This window comes from Megalobrama amblycephala, linkage group LG19 (genome assembly GCF_018812025.1).
Source record: "Megalobrama amblycephala isolate DHTTF-2021 linkage group LG19, ASM1881202v1, whole genome shotgun sequence".
Taxonomy (NCBI): Eukaryota; Metazoa; Chordata; class Actinopteri; order Cypriniformes; family Xenocyprididae; genus Megalobrama; species Megalobrama amblycephala.
In genome coordinates, this window is record NC_063062.1 from 7,654,052 (window position 1) to 7,671,886 (window position 17,835).

The window sequence follows — 17,835 nt, forward strand, 5'->3', positions numbered from 1 at the left end:
TGAAATACCTGGCTGAGATTTAGAGGCTGCTGCTGAAAGGGGTGTGGCCCCGTGCGCTGCTGCCGGTATGATCCGCCTCCAGCCAAGCCTCCCGACGAGTGGTTGTTGCCAGACAAGCCCCCATTGGAGATTTTGAACTTGTATGTAGAGTTCTGATGGTTCACCGTGTCTGGAATTGGAATTAATAATAAATGTTACAAACATCTTATGTTACAAATAACAACAATGTAGCTGTCATATCTTATCCCAATTACTACAAGGCATATTACAATGAATTAAATAAATTAATTAAAAAATTTGTGTTGGAAATATTGATTATATTGTATTAAATAAATAAATAAATTAGGATTTTTTGGAAAACAAAGGTGATCATTTTTTTTTTTAGTTAAAAAAAATATATGATTTTGTATTGTGTTAAATAAATAAATAAATATGGAAAATTGTTGGAAAAATTTCTTATGTTAAATAAATACATAAAAAAAATAAAAAATAAATATTGATTTACATATTGTTATATTTATAAATAAATATTTATTAATACTTATTTATAAATAAGTATTTATTTATAAATAAATATTTGTTAATACTTTATTTATTTATAAACGTATTTATTTATTTATATATAAAGGACAAATGTTGGAAATATTTATTATATTATGTTAAATAAATAAATGAAATTGAAAAAAATAAATACCTTTGGAAAAAACATTGGAAATATTGATTAATATATTGTGAAAATAAATAAATAAATAAATAAATAAATAAATAAATAAATATGGAAAATTGTTGGAAATATTTCTTATGTTAAATAAATACATAAAAAAATAAAAATAAATATTGATTTACATATTTTTAACAAATAATAAAATAAATAAATAGGATTTTTTTAAAATATCGGTTATATTGATTTAAATAAATGAATACATTTCAATTAGTTTTTTTAAAAATAGGATTTTTTTTTTTTTTAAATGGTTATATTGTGTTAAATAAATAAATTGTTAGAAATATGTATGATATTGTTATGTTAAATAAATAAATGAAATTGAAACAATACAAATAAATACCTTTGGAAAAAAATGGAAATATTGATTGATATTCTGTGAAAATAAATAAAAAGAAATAAATAAATATGGAAAATTGTTGGAAAATTTTCTTATATTATGTTAAATAAATACATTAAAAAACATTGGAAATATTGATTTACATATTGTGAAACAAATAATAAAAAAAATAAATAAATAAATAAATAAATAGGATTTTTAAAAATGGTTATATTGAGTTAAATAAATTAATACATTTTAATTAGTTTTTTTAAAATAGTTTTTTAATGGTTAAATAAATAAATAAATAAAATTAGCACAGCTATGTAGGAAATCATTTGCCTGGATCAATTTTAGTTTAGCAGTCAAAAATGTATTTGACTGCAGAATTCTGCAGGTGACCAATCAGAATCAAGTATTCCTGAAAGCTGCATTATATTTTAAAAACAATACTGCTCATCAGACTTGAGCTTGCATTGTAATAAAAATTCTCCTGACAAATGTTAACAGATCTGAGTTGTTTGAATTACCTCTATAAATTGTTTTACTATCTATAGCTTTTGAAATGGCACATAAATCTTCTAAATAAATCTACACTGCATATCAGAGGGTGTCAGTGAACTGTCACTTTAAATTGATGCTTGATTCAGGCCCTGCCAGATGTCCCTTTTTCTCTGTCATCTTATCAGCCCTTCCCCTGTCTCACCAGGCAAGAGTCTATCACACTCTCCCAGATTCTCGCTGGTCTGGCTCTTCAGTGGGGGGATGATGATGGTGCGGGGGTTCCCGTTGCTGTAGTTGTCCAGGACAGCACCTTTGGAGTCATAGCTGTTGGCGTTGGGGCCGTTAGGCCGAGACTCCACAGCGTAAGGGCTGGTATTGCTGGAGTCAGAGTCAGGGGAATCATGGACCGTCACACAGCTGATGACATTCTTCCTCTGTTTAGATGACGTGCTGTGAGAAGACAAAACAGGTTTATTGCGAATAAAACTTATACAATATGCATGTGAAGTTATTCAAGCATTGTTTTGTGTAATGATGCTTCACAATGTAATATTTGTCCAACTCCCAAGACCACCAAATTCATTTCCAAAGCATTATCTGATATTTTCCCTGAGCTGAATAGGCATTTAAAAGTCAAAATTGACCCTATTTACCAGATTAATAAATGTCTCTGGTCTTATTGTGCAAGATTCATCAAAAAAAAATTCACTGTTGCATTAAAATGTAATAACTTTTTTCACCTCTGAAATGATTTTGACATAACCAAGCCCGCATAGGAAGAGAAAAATATTAAATAATATTATACCCTAACATAAACTCAATCCAATCAAATCTGGAAGGATATAATCAAGTCCTGTCCTAAATAATTTCCCACTTTCGCTCAAAAATATGTCATATTATAGAACTAATGCGTACTAAAATCGCTCGTCCCATTTTTCTGACCTGGTGTTAGTGGGCTGTTTGAGGTCGTCCTCCTCGTCCGTGTCGCTGCTGATGGTGATGATGCTGACAGCCGGGCTGGGAGTGTCGGGGATGACGATGGTTTGACGCGGCGGGTTGTGTTGACCGTGGTGGTCTCGAGTGGTGCTACATGCCTGCTCGCCTCCCCATCCCCCTCCTCCACCACCTCCGCAGGTCTGTGATGGGGCACAGGTTGAAGACGGGCCGTTCTGAACCACGGCGCACCGAGGAGGGGTGTTCTCCTTCACTCGTTTGGAGCGTTGTGGTGACGTCACAGGCTGGGTGGAGGGCACGTCGTATGCTGACACGTTCCTAAGAAAGAATAAAACACAATTCAGAAGTTCATTTCGGTACTTCAAAGGGCCTTTTGCACCAGAAGAACCTTTTCATAGGTCCTACAACTATTGGCTGAAGTACCCGGATTTTGCCGTGTTCGTACCGCATGAACTAGGAATGATTTTAGTTCGAGGAACTCATTTTGGGGGAACTAAATTAGCTCCTACTTCAGAGTAGGGTCTAAACCAGCACTATAGGAACTATCAGTGACGTACTGTAAGTGTATGCTGATTGGTCAAACTCATGTCAAACACCGGCACCTGCCATTTTTTAAAATCTGTGTAAACATATTTACTTCACGAACATGAAAAACAGCGATAGCGGCATTTATCTGTTGCCTGCAGGGTTGTCTTCTTTTCTCCACCTCAATGATACGCAATACTGAAAGTTGTCACTTTTTGCTCTTTCAGTCACATAAATTATGAGTTTACATTCTCTCTTCGTTATCACGAAACCCACAACACACAACAAACACAGCTCCGATCACGGCATCCTCCATCCACCGGTTTTTAGCGCTTGTAAATGCTTAATGTCGGCGCTTCAGAGTTCCTATTCCGGTGCGAATGCAACCACGAACCTGGCCTGGGGGAGAAATTAGTTCTTGGGGAACTATCCTAGTGGCTTGTTCCTATAACTAAGTTCCTAGAACTATTCAGTGCGAAAGCCCCATAACATTATACCATGACATTCATTGACGTACCAGTTAAATACCAACATATATGAATATTCCTGTCTGATGCCAAAACTATCATAGTTTTATTAGTAAGGAATTTCTGACCTGTTGTTCATCTGGTGCTGCTTGTTCTTTTTGGAGGAGGAGCTGTTGTTTGATGGCTGTCTCATGACATGAGCCACACCCACGTTGAGAGGTTGCTGAGAGGGCAGGGTGACGTGACCTGCCAGTAAGGCTGGCTGTTGCATAATGGGATTGTAATGGCTGCCATGGGGATGTGAATTCCTGAAACAAAACAACCATAATTAAAGCATGCCCTATAAAGAGTACAGTAATGTTTTTGGAAGAGTCTCTTATGCTCACCAAGGATGCATTTATAAGATCACAAATACAGTAAAACAGATTAACATTTTATTGCAATTTAAAATAATGTTTCTATTTTAAACATTTTAGAATGCAATTTATTCCTGTGATGGCAAAGCTGAATTTTCAGCATCATTACTCCAGCCTTCAGTGTCACATGATCCTTCAGAAATCATTTAATATGCTGATTTGCTGCTCGAGAAACATATTTACTGTCAATTTTCATCAATTTAATGAATCCTTGCTGAATAAGTATTAATTTCTTTAAAAAAAATCTAATTTAAAATAATGTTTAATCAATAACTTTGTCTTGTTTTCCAAATAAAAACTTGTAAACATTTTTCAACAAGACAAATTTATGATAATATGAATGGATATGCTTAATCCAAATGAAAAATATGTAATGGAATAATACAAAATAAACTATCTGAGGGTTCAAAAGTCTACTTCTAATTTGCTTTCAAAAATGTCTTTTTTTTTTTTTACTAAATACAAAATATTTCTTGGTATGTAGTACATGCCACTTTTGCTTTAGAGACCTAAAAATAGTGCAGAATCTTAAATATATCATTTATTCAATATACATTCTCTAAAAACTATTCTTAGCATTTTAAATATTTTGCTTTTTTGTAGTGTACAAAGCTCTGCTGGATAACAAAAACATTCTATTTATAAAACAGATTTATATTTATCAGAGGCAGTGGTCACCAACATTTGATATTACAGCACTTCTCAGAATTAAATACTTAAGAATAAACACTGTTATTTTTTAGTAACTTGAATTTAGATATCTGTACCATCTTCTTCAATCATCAACTAAACTGTATCTAAATGAAGAATAAATGCAATGCAACATTTGGCCAGAGGAGGCAGCAGTGACTGCAGCAAACAGCAGAGGAGCATAGAACAGCAATAGATCTCAGAGGAGGATCTCTGCAGTAAAAGTGCGACACTTTTCCAACCGGACTGACTGACTGACTCTGGGCTGAGCTTAAGGCGTTGATGTGATGATCTGCAGATATCAGCACACATTCATCTGTAATACGTTCACATCATGCAGGTCAGCACGACCTGACTCCATTACCCTGTCCTAGCCACAGACACGCTCCTGCATTCACTGTTCTAATACAAAAAACCAACATGAATTCTAAACAAATCCAGAATATAATGAGTATCAGTCTTAAAATATTCTCTTCCTTCATTCCAAATGAATAATTCAAAGCCATGCTGGCTTTGTAGGTGCATTTGCAGACTAAGCAACCTAGATAATTCAATCTGCTTAGTTCATAATCTAGGAGATTATTAAAACCCAGTGTTGCGGTACCGAACCACCATGAAATATATGGATCACCAGTCATGATATCGTAAAACAGATCAGTTGAGTTCCACATGAACTGTTTATAATTAGCACTTATGTTTTCATGAGGATATAATTGGTTTTGAAATACTAATGGAATCCCTATTATGCATCATGATATTTTACCTGATCTGCTCAGCTAAATTAAAGAAACAAAAAATAAAAGCTTCTGTGGCACCAACATCTCAACGAAATAGAGTGAAACAGTCGGGTTCCAGAAGTGAAAATCCATAGGGAATTGATTTTGAACGATAACTTATAAACCTTTAAATACAGACCTAATCTGAGCTACTAGGTTGTTAATCGATGGTAAATGTTTTTGTTGAAGCCATCAGCCGGCATTATTTTTAATAATTTTTTTAAATGATCAATGTTCAACAGCAGAATTCTTGGTGAAAAACAACATTACCCATGATTCTGCAGAGAAAAATCAGATAATTGCAACAATCAAAATTTTAACACTAGTAGCACCCACTCACTACCATGAAATATTGCAAATTACATAATAGTCAGTCTACCTACTTAATATTTTCATATTTAAAATATTTCCATATTTTGAAAAAAAGAAAATATACATTATATATACAGACACTGTTGCAATCTATTGCAAAAATAATTGTTTCTCTAACACTCCCCATTTGCCAATGGTCAGACAAAACTCACCTCCAGTTGGCCAGAGGCTGCGAGCTGGTCATGGAGTCGGGGATGACGGTGGCATGTTGCACTGAAGTGTGTGTGAGCTGCTGCCATGCTGGCGGAAGGAGAATCTGTTGAGTACCAGACGGCCAGGCCTGCTGCAAGGTCAGGATAGAAGGAAAACAGAGGGTTAGCACCAAAGAAGTGAGGTACATCTCCAGCAGAGGAGTCAGAAATCTACAAATAGTAGAGCTCATGTGATGCAATATAGTTGGATACTGCAGTCGGGTAGGATATGAACGCCTACTAGCAACCAACAGCACACGGACTCGGTGACCTCATGCTATTTAATTGCCGTCAGTGTAAAGACCCCGTAACCCGGCACATCAAATCGCAGGGTTGCAACGCAGCTAAACAGGCCAGGGTGCTGCACCCACATATTTAGAGAGAGGAGAAAAAGGATATGGCTATTTAGAGAAATGACCGCTAGTAAGTGATAAACTGTGCCAAACAACCACCAAAGGGGTCATTTAGTTATTCAAGACACAGTAGTGTCAGCATTTGGGCCTAGAGACATCACACACTGCAAAAATTGATTTTCTTACTTTGTATTTTTGTCTTGTTTTCCAGTACTAATATTTAAATATTCTTAAATCAAGATAAATGTACTAGAAATGCACAATGATTTAAGATATTAAATTTAGCTTAAAACAAGAAAAAACATTTTTTGTTTAAAGAATAAACTCACTTCATTTTGATTATTTTTTTTATTTTTTTTTAGAAAACAAGTAATATTGCTTCTCATATAAATGCATTGTGATTTAAAATGTTTAAAAAATTGTACTTTTTTTTTTTGCAGTGTGTTAAATTGTTTTAACAAAATATGAGCAGAAGAGATACATTATAACCAATTTTAAAACACATCCATCTTCTAGACTAATTATTCTCTTAGTCTGAAAATGAAGATGTGAGCAGGAAGGCTTTGAAGAAGAAAATTATGGGCAACATAAAAGATCTCCCTGTGGAATAACAAAAAGCTTGTGCCACTTTCGTTGGAACTTCATTCATTTCTCTCCCTTGATTCCTTGGCACCAGTATCTAGATGACGGCCTGAGATGGGGCCCTGCATACTGTGTACGGCCTTGGCTCATGCCTATAAAAAAGATAAGACCCTGCCTTAATAAAGAGATGTGGCATCTCCCAGGCAGTGTGCTGATGTGCTAGACATTTTCCAAATCAGCTCTGACTTTAATTAAATTCAGGGGCCCCATTCAGAGGCTTTGTGAGGAGCTGTTTTGTATGGTGGGTGAGGAGAGCGAGGAGTGCCAGGCATAATTTGCCTAGAGACGTGAGCTTGAAGAAGAGTGTCTGCAGCTCTAATAGTTTAATGCAGCTTTATTGATTAGCAGTTTAATGTACAACTAATGAATTGTTTCTTTAATACCCTTTGCACATCTATTTACTGGCCCATCTGTATGGGCCACAGCACTTGCACAAAAGGAGGAGTGACGGGGGAAAAAGTGGAAAAAATGCTTTTACGATGTTTGAAAGGCTGTGATTACACATTTAGCAACTGTGAGAGGTGTAAATCTGGGCATTTTTCGTGAATTCTGGCAATTTAAAGTCATCTTTATCCTTAGAGTGCATGGGATTTGTATTATTTGAGCATTAATAAAGTTACTCTAATCAGCTTATCATTGTATTTTTGTTTATTAATACACTGTAAACCCTAACGCTCAAAATAATTAAACTTAAATTAAACAAATTAGTTCAGTCAAATTAACTTTCATGAGTATTTAGCACTTTTTTTCTTTCATCTTCACAGAACTGATATCTTTTAAGTAAACTGAACTGCTTCATTGTTTTGAGTTGTATGAACTTATTACTTTTAATTTAGACGAACTTTAAGTCCCCCTGTGGTGAAAAGTCAAGTTTTTAATGTTATTTATATGTCTATGTGGTGTTGTTAATATGCTTTAAGACATTCCATATGCAAATTCATATGTCAAACCATTGCTGAGTATTTTCTCTATAAAACTGCAGTGAAAATTGAAATTGCTGGTGTCTGTGACATCACAAACTACCTTGTAACCAATCACGTCAATGTACCGGCAGGCTTTAGCATATCATTAACAGTGAATTAAGCTAAAACTAATTCAGCCTCAATTAATAAATAAATCTTTACAGCTTAATTGAGAGAAAGTGGCAAGTTTTTTCTATTTGACACGTATATTTAGCAACCTATTTAATTTTGCCTTTTGCACAAGGCCTAAAAGTGCATACTTTGAGTGTGTGTCAACACCTCTCCATACTTCTTCCGCCCATGACACAAATAATTTCATCAGAACTATGTCCCCAAAGCCCTTTGCCTACATTCCTGACACTTTACATCCTCCTTTCTCACTCTGGGTTGGGTTGTGTAATTGTACCGTCTAGCCTGGAACGCTAACCCAGATAAGAGTAGAGTTTTCCATGCAAGGCCATCTCTGCGACTACCCCCCTAACAGCTTTTCTGCCCTTGCGGGGTGAAAGCCTTTTGTCACCCCCAGGGCTCTGAAAGCACCGCCGCTCTCTCGCCAATTGTTTTCGCATTTTCTGCATTCCTGTTCCAGATAAAAGCTGAGGCCTTCTAGAATCCCACTCCACTGGCACCAGGAGCGATGTGGTCTGACTGATTGGGATGAAGGGGGGAGAATGGGCGGTTGAGGCCCTGGAGAAATGATGAACAAGTATTCCCAAACTTTACTCTGGAGAAACTGCCTTTCCCAATGCAGCGCTCTGCTAATCACCCGTTGACTTTATGGACAGGCTTTCCAGAACGTGAGGACCAATAAAGACGCATTAAAGTACTTAAGCAATAGAGTAGAGTCATGAAACAGCGACACAAGCAAAGCTCAGCATAACTGAAAAAGGTTGTAGACGAATTACAATTAGCTAAACAGTTGTGAACCCCGCAACCCTGTCTCGGTCCCTGCCTTGCAGCTCTCTCAGCATCCGTAGACTTCATTTAAAGGAATAGTTGACCAAAAAAAAATACGGCATCATTTACTCACTGCCATGTTGTTTGAAACTTGCATGATTTCCTTTTTTCTGTGGAATCAAGCTGAATGGAGACTAGAGCTTTCAAACTTAAAAAAGGTTGCAAAAACATTGCATATTTCAAGTTTTCTGAAATCATATTACAGCTTTGTGTGATAAACGGACAAAAAATTGGATTGTTATTCGCTGATTAACTTGTGAGCTGTTAACTGCTGTGAAGGAATGAGTCAGTGTTTTGAATTAAAGTTTAATAGGTTAATCAATCATTCAGTCTACCTTTATGAATGGGATCAATGGATTTACTGAAAATATCTGATTCAAAACAATGATTCATTCACAAATTGGGTATTGCTACTTCTTTCATTAACTCCCATGAACATGCCAAGGACACCTAGAAATGGATATCAAGAGCTTCAATAAATATCAACTTAAATTTCGGTCTGTTTCTCACACAACGCTTCAGAAGATTGGGAAAATAGTACATATGGACTACGTTTATTTTGTCATTTTGGAGCTTCATAGCCACTGCCCTCATTCACTTTCATTAAATTTCAAAGTGTGGCCTTTCATGTTTCACAGAAGAAAGAAAGTAACACAGGTTTGAAACGCCATGAGTGCGAGTAAATAATTTTCATTTTTGGCTGAACTATTCCTCTCAGCAGAAAAGTACAGTATTCAAACAGCAGCAAGAGCTCAGCTCAGCAATACTGAGAAATGTTGAGGATAAATGACAAATTAGATAAACGGCTCTGAACCTTGCCACCCGGTCTCAAATTTAAAAGCCGTCTGGGCCCTTCTTGCGGCTCCTGAGGGTAGACAAATCCCTCAGCATCCACAGACCTCATTTAAAGCCAACCTCAGTCTTGCTCATCAAAGCGTGACTTCCTCTAACTCCAGGAAAGGAGCAGAGTTCCCTGGACCTTAGTGGAAGCAGGAAAGCAAACCATCAGTGGGGTAAAATCTCTCTTAGGGGAAAGGCAGGTCACTCCAGTTGATACAGCAAAGCATACTGAGATAAATCCAACCCGGCTTCAATTAATCTATTTGCCATGACATGAGAGTGTCTTCTTGATTTTGTTAAAGGGAAAGTGAATTATACTTTTATCATTAGAACAAAGTAGGTCATGCTAATTGCTCTTCGTTGGAGCCAAACTCAGATGTAATAGAGAATTTGGGAAAGGCTGAGGGGTGTAATTAGTTTAGGAAATGTGGCTTTGTATTGCTATGGCAATGGGGGCAATGTCTGGCTATACCTGTGTCAGAAGGCCTGGCTGGATCTGTAGAGGTTGGGCACCAGGGGCCTGTGTTACTATGGGAACTGCATTCTCCATCCGCACCGAGTAGCCAGTGTGTTTAGAGGGTGATGCTTGCAAACCTGGGAAGAAATAACAAGGTAAACATAATTAGATGGCCAAATTTATGAAACAGCTCAGCCAGAAATTTTAATTCTGTCATTATTTACTCATTTCGAACTTTTACGCAGATCTCCCAACCACATAAAACACTATATCATAAAAGTAGCCCATACTACTACACTACCATTCAAAAGTTTTTTAACATAATCTCTCTTTATGCTCATCAAGCATGCATTTATTTGATCAGAAATAGAGTAAAACAGTAATATTATGAAATATTGTTATAATTTAAAATGCCATTACTCTTATCTTCAGTGTCACATGATCCTTCAGAAATTGAGAAGTGTATTTTCTAGTGGTCTTATAACTTTATGTGAGAAACTGACTGAAATTTCCATTTTTCATCGTTGAGTCTGGAAGCAAGTGTCACTGAAATATTATCAGTGTATAACAACTTAAATTTTAGTCTGTTCATCACATAAATCTATTGTATGGCATAAGAGGCCTCGGAATATAGTCACGTGGACCACTTTTATGATACTTTAATGTTATTTTTTTGGAAAGACATTAGGGTGAGTAAATAATGCAGAATTGTAATTTTTGTGTGAACTAGTCCTTAAAGGGATAGTTCACCCAAAAATGAAAATTAGCCCATGATTTACTCACCCTCAACCCATCCTAGGTGTATATGACTATCTTCTTTCAGATGAACAGAATCGGAGATATATTTAAAAATATCCTGGTTCTTCCAAGCTTTATAATGGTAGTGAATGAGGGGGGGTGTTTTGAAGCCCCAAATAAATGCATCCACCCATCATAAATATAAACCATACGGATCCAAGGGGTTAATAAAGGCCTTCTGAAGCGAAGTGATGGGTTTTTGCAATAAAAATATCCATATTTAAAACTTTATTAACTATAATAACTAGTCTCATGGATCCTCATTTGCGGGCGGAAGAGTAACCCCTGACCCGACCCGCATGACGCAACGACGAATGCGGAAGCTCAGAGAATAGAGCAAAACAAAACACCGGTCACGAATTAGAAGTCTAAAACGAGAAATTTTAAAGAGAAATGTCGGAGAATTTCGATATAAGAGAAAAGGAGCCTCTGTACAGCCCCATTTGTTTAAACCACGAGAGGCATCTAAGCTTACGATACTCCTACATCCTGCGTCATACATTGCTTCAGGGGGGTTACTCATTTGGCGCAAGTCGACTTGCGCAGTATGCGTACAGTCGTCTGGTGGAAGCTAATTATTTTAGATTATAAAGTTTTAAATATGGATATTTTTATTACAAAAACCCATCACTTCACTTCAGAAGGTCTTTATTAACCCCCTTGAGCCGTGTGGATTACTTTTATTATGGATGGATGCATTTTTGGGGGCTTCAAAACCATAGACAGTAAAAGAAATGGACACAGTGACCCCATTGGAACTCAATTGAGACAAGTGAAGCCCATTTTTAGCGATTTTTAGCACTTCCGTTTCTGACGCGCAGACTCAAACTAAGCCTGATGACGTCAGCAACCTGTCTGACAGATGTAAATCTTCTAGTAGCTGTGCGTGCAAACTGCCATCGTTAATCTTGCAGAGACGGCGAGCTTGAGCGGGGAGTTCTTTGGCGTGAGTGAGCAGGAGTAAGTATTCTGATTAATTATTTTGTATAGTATTTTAAAATGTAACACCAGTACGCCATATTAATTTAATGCATACTGTTGCCTGCGAGCTTCTCCTCCTGTCTGTACGGTAATTTCTCTACTGTGCAACAGAGAGTCGAGTGGTTATGACGCAATCGTTAGCCTATTTTTACAAAAACTGTTTCTACGGGGCCATAATGTAACATAGAAGGTAATGGAGCCCTTTATACATTGTCGTGTATCTTTAGAAATAAATAATGGACAAATGGAGTCTTTAAACGCCTCAGATGTAAAGTTATTCGCTGTCAAAGTGACGCCAAAATGAATGGGAGTCAATGGGATGCTAACGCAAGTGAAGTTCTGCTACAAGATGGCGGCACGCGGTCGACTTCCTTGGGCACTGTTCAAAACATCTCCCGTTCACTACCATTATAAAGTTTGGAAGAGCCAGGATAGTTTTAAATATATCTCCGATTGTGTTTGTCTGAAAGAACATAGTCATATACACCTAGGATGGCTTGAGTGTAAGTAAATCATGGGCTAATGTTCATTTTTGGGTGAACTATCCCTTTAAGCATAATATACTGTATGTAACTTAGCCAAAGATATATCAGAAACATTTGGTTTAGTATCAATTAAAATAGCTCTAACCTTGGAAGCCAGGTGGGCAGACGATGAGGGCCTGCTGGAAGGGATCGGGTCGGGCGGCACAGAGTTGTGGTGCACCGGGCTGGAGGGGCATGGTCCTGGGGGCCACGGCAGCCATGGGGGCCGCAGAAGGCTGGTAGAGTGCAGATTGGTAATTTAGTATGGAGACATCAGGATTGGTAAGGGAAAGGGTGGCACTGGTGGAAGAGGGAGCCAGGTTGGTGGCCTAAAGGAATCGATGGGATCAAACAAACAAATAAACAAAGACAAACAAAAAAAGCATGAAGAAGTGGGTGTGGGGATTGGGTGGAACAACAATGAGAGGGATGTGGGGAAAAATTTCAAAGAATAGCAAATGATGAACATAAATTCCTTAAAATATTTCTTAATATGTAGGATGGATGTACAAAAATATTAGCTGATGAAAACTTCAGGCACAGGAAGCATGCTTGATGTCAAGTAATTTCTTAGAGCGAATACCACAACCCTATTCTGCGATTTAAACAAAAATGCTCTATTAGATGTTGTAGACGGCATTAGGGTTCAGGCATGTTCTATAAAATGACTTATTGAGCGTGAGGGAAGAGGAAAGAGGAGGTGAGAGAGCTTCAATCAATGCTCTTGTGTTACAGTCTCCCATCAATGCTAGGACCCTTCAACTCATTGAATTTGCTCAGTCTCATTAGCAGCAGATAATGATCCCTCTTTGCGCTAAAGCTATGATTAAATATACACACAGATCTAACTGGTGAGGGGAGAGAAAATCTGTTCTTCAAAGCCTCTGCTCTAGATTTCCCCTCCACTGCTTTTTAATCCGGCCTGACTGCAGCACATTCATCTGTTTATTCATCTATCAATGTGGAATTTGCGCCGTCTAGGAGGTTTGATGAACGAGGGAACTCCCACTCCTCCATCTAGAACGGTGAACCGAATGTGCTACTCAAAAGAATTGTACAGGTCCTTCCATCAAAGTCACTCTCTCTCTATAATGAAAATGCAAGCCAAAAATATAGCCAGAAGTAAAAATATGAGTGCGGTAACGTCGCCAGAGAGAGAGGAAGGAAAGCGCTGCTCAAAGCAAAAAAGAAGGTCCGAGCCATGGCTTAGCAGTAAGCGCACATGCTCCGGCATCAATATTTTTAGTCACAAAGCTTATTTGGGAAATCTATCCTAGTCAAGTTCCCATGTACGCGTTCTGAACTCCCAAAACTAAAAAATGGTCTGAGCCATGGCTTAGCGTTCGACACACATCCTCAGACAATATGTTGAGCTATGGTGCTAATATGAGAAATGTGGGTTTGAGTCTGGCCTAATCAAGTTCCCATGTGTCTGTTCAGACCTTCCAAACTGAAAAATAATGGTCTGAGCAATGGCTTAGCAGTCTGCACACGTTCCAGCATAAATATTTTGAGTCATGGAGCTCATATGGGAAATGTGGGTTTGAGTCTGGCCTACTCAGGATCTCATGTGCCATAAGCCATAGCTCAGGTCCGAGCTATGGCTTATTGGTATGCGGGCATGCTCAGACATCCTTATGTTGAGCTATGGTGCTAATATGAGAAATGTGGGTTTGAGTCTGGCCTAATCAAGTTCCCATGTGTCTGTTCAGACCTTTCCAAATGAAAAATAATGGTCAGAGCAATGGCTTAGCAGTCTGCACACGTTCCAGCATAAATATTTTGAGCCTTGGAGCTCATATGGGAAATGTGGGTTTGAGTCTGGCCTACTCAGGATCTCATGTGCCATAAGCCATAACTCAGGTCTGAGCTATGGCTTATTGGTATGCGGGCATGCTCAGACATCCTTATGTTGAGCTATGGTGCTAATATGATAAATGTGGGTTTGAGTCTGGCCTAATCAAGTTCCCATGTGTCTGTTCAGACCTTCCAAAATGAAAAATAATGGTCAGAGCAATGGCGTAGCAGTCTGCATATGTTCCAGCATAAATATTTTGAGCCTTGAAGCTCATATGGGAAATGTGGGTTTGAGTCTGGCCTACTCAGGATCTCATGTGCCATAAGCCATAGCTCAGGTCCGAGCTATGGCTTACTGGTATGCGGGCATGCTCAGACATCCTTATGTTGAGCTATGGTGCTAATATGATAAATGTGGGTTTGAGTCTGGCCTAATCAAGTTCCCATGTGTCTGTTCAGACCTTCCAAAATGAAAAATAATGGTCAGAGCAATGGCTTAGCAGTCTGCATATGTTCCAGCATAAATATTTTGAGCCTTGAAGCTCATATGGGAAATGTGGGTTTGAGTCTGGCCTACTCAGGATCTCATGTGCCATAAGCCATAGCTCAGGTCCGAGCTATGGCTTATTGGTATGCGGGCATGGTCAGACATCAAAATGTTAAGCTGTGGTGGTAACATGAGAAATGTGGGTTTGAGCCTCTTTCTTTTCCCGTCTTCCTGTACTTTCTCAGGAAATACAAAGTCACAAAAATTCCAAAAAAAGCCAGGAGGTCGAGAGTAAAGTCTGAATAGATCATGTCTATGTTGTAACCCTCTTCAAAAAGTCTTGTGAAATTCACATGCCTCATTTATAAACTATTTATTTGGAGTGTCTCGTCAACCGACCCTATCTGTAACCTTGGTAGAAGGAGGTAGAAGAGCTTTATCATCTAGACATGACCATACAAGTGCATTTCCATGCAAAATGCCAGTCATTTCTTCCAAGACAGGGGCGAAATTAAACAAAATAGACAAAAAAGATATGCTTAAACTCTGGTGCACCATCAAAACCTGTTTGTTTAATGGAGGCTAGTGTTATTTACTTTCATCTGTTACTAAAGCAATACTTTTTCATCTCATGCCCCTGCTAGTAATTATAGACTTTTCATTAAGGTTTGTATGGGGAGAATTCAGTACAGGGCTTTTCATTTTTCATTTTCCCCATTTAGCAAGGCCGACGAGCACCAGGGGAGAGAGTTAATCAATACGCCGCCATGGCATTCATCACACAAAATAAACACTTCACCCTCACAGCTGGCTAATGCTACACAAGCTTTCCCTTCGAACACACTGTATGCCCTACACAATGTTCTTCTCATGACGTTACAGAGATGCCGGAATGCTATAACATTACAGCCATATGACTTTTTGACTGTAGACATGTTTATTCGAAGGGGAAAGTCATGTTTTGAGCCGATCAAATAACTGAAAATGAAGGCATTATGGGATTCATGCCTGGCCTTCTGTCAGCAGTTTAGACAAACGCTCCCTGGTGAAGCTAAACTGCACTGAGGCAAAACAGGAGGAAACAAAAGGAGAGAAGGAAACAAAGTGGTGCAATCTTTAAGGCTGCAAAGTAGTAAAATGCAAGCCAAGCAGGAAGTAGAGGCTGTCATGTTGTTAATCAGCATATTGTGACAGAGGGCTGCAAGGCTGGAAACACAAACTCAGGCACACATACGTGCGCGCTCACACACACACAGCCAGCCCAAATGACCCATGATATGACTGGTGTTCTGTCCACTGAAGGAAATCATCCGATACTGTTAGTGGTCAATGGGCCAATGCTACACTAATTTATTTGGATTGTCCCACTGCAAATGAGTCCGTGCATGTAGTACAATTAATTATCTGTTGCTTTAAGGGAAACTAAACTGAACTAGGGATCGACAAGGGTTTAGGTAGCAACTGAATTCAAATAAAGTTTTGTGTCACATTTAGCTTGCTGTTGTGTTCGTTCTGACATGGCTGTAGTTGTGAGGTTGAAATATAAGTTAGTAATTTTTATGATGATGTGGCCAAAAAAGAAACTGGTCCATACACCACAGAAATCTTGATTAAAGCACAACATTTAATACAATATATATGATTTTATTGTATTATTTTACTAATTATTATTATTATTACAAATAATTATTCATAACTTATAAATATTTAATAATTGAAATATTTATGAACTCATAATTTATTTAATCATATCAAGTACATTTATCTTATTTAAAGATGTTTTTAAGTTTTTTTTGTAATATAATATTAAATATTATGTATATATATATATATATATATATATATATATATTATATATATATTTTTTAAATGTTTTTTTAGTTATTATTTACAAATTACAATTATTTGCTTATTTAAATAATATTTCGATTTTTATGATCTTATAATTTATTTAATTATATTCATCATCTGACTTCTCAAGTCGTTTTTTTTCAAGGATATTAATGCTGGAAATCAAGGCAAAAATACAGATTCATATGTTTACAAATTTTTTTATTTATAATTTATTATTTACAAATTTCATATATTTATGATATCACAATTTAATTATACTTATCTTCATTCTCGAGTACTTTTATTTTAATTATGGTATTATTGCTGTGTATTAACTAATTTTCTTTTCGAGCACATTTGTTCATTTCAGCTTATAGGGTCATTTTTAGTAATTCTGACCCAGCTAAGTTAGAAACTTACACCACCACAACCAACAACAACAACAATCTTGATTTATGGTTTACCTATCATGGCTTTATTTAAGAACACTACAAGGTAATGGGAAGTCTAGTTAGATGTGATAATGTAAAAGTGTATGTGTGTGGATACTGACCTGGCTATGCACAGTGTTAAGCTGGTTGTTGAAGGTCATGGTGAGATTGGTGGAGGTGCTGGGGGCTACATGTGTTATAAAAGGCGTCTTGCTCTGATTGACTGTGTCGTACATGTTCACCCGACGCTTGCAAATCTCCATGTTCTGGAAGCAGGATTTGACGCTGCAAAAACAAAATGGACATAGTCAGCGATCTAAACACAATAACCTATTTGATAAATCTACGTAACCTTTACGACTCCCCCCCCAAAAGTTTCCTGTTGGTGTAGTTGAACTGACTGTGTGCTGTGTGGGAAGTCCAGCAAGTGTGTCATTGTGACAAAGGGGTGGTTGAGTGTCTCTATGGGCGTTATTCTCTTGTCTGCGTCGATGGTCAGCATCTTGGTCAGCAGGTCAATAAACTCCCTCCTGTCTGCCTTCTCTGCCAGCATGTCACTGCCCTCCAAGTCTGTGGTCATATTCACCTGCACAAAGCAAAAGAGAGAAAATGAGAGAGCGAGAAACACACTGATTGACGTACAGAATCCTCAAACACGGTTAACCAGCTCTTGCCTTCTTTTTCTGATGTAACACATGGAATCCGTCCCAACTGAATTCCTCAGAAAAAAAGAATTCCCAAAAGATTCTATTGAATTTCAGATTCTAAAATAACAATCACACTGCTTTGCCTCCTGCATCTTCATTTATGACTATGAATTTAATCACGCTTTCAGTTA

General features: G+C 37.5%; 1 protein-coding gene across 3 annotated transcripts in view; it reads right to left on the reverse strand.

Moving 5' to 3' along the window:
- Nucleotides 1-17,835, reverse strand: part of hipk2 (homeodomain interacting protein kinase 2) — a 127,366-nt gene that overhangs the window by 2,931 nt on the left and 106,600 nt on the right. For 2 of the 3 annotated variants that reach the window (XM_048168667.1, XM_048168668.1), the window contains exons 6-14: nucleotides 17,399-17,583; nucleotides 17,120-17,282; nucleotides 12,556-12,778; nucleotides 10,162-10,283; nucleotides 5,897-6,027; nucleotides 3,619-3,798; nucleotides 2,487-2,816; nucleotides 1,747-1,994; nucleotides 9-169 (exon numbers count right to left, since the gene is read on the reverse strand). In XM_048168667.1, the coding sequence (XP_048024624.1) occupies nucleotides 9-169; nucleotides 1,747-1,994; nucleotides 2,487-2,816; nucleotides 3,619-3,798; nucleotides 5,897-6,027; nucleotides 10,162-10,283; nucleotides 12,556-12,778; nucleotides 17,120-17,282; nucleotides 17,399-17,583 (1,743 nt within the window). The remainder of the gene's footprint in view (nucleotides 1-8; nucleotides 170-1,746; nucleotides 1,995-2,486; nucleotides 2,817-3,618; nucleotides 3,799-5,896; nucleotides 6,028-10,161; nucleotides 10,284-12,555; nucleotides 12,779-17,119; nucleotides 17,283-17,398; nucleotides 17,584-17,835) is intronic. The other variant, XM_048168669.1, reaches the window with a different exon arrangement.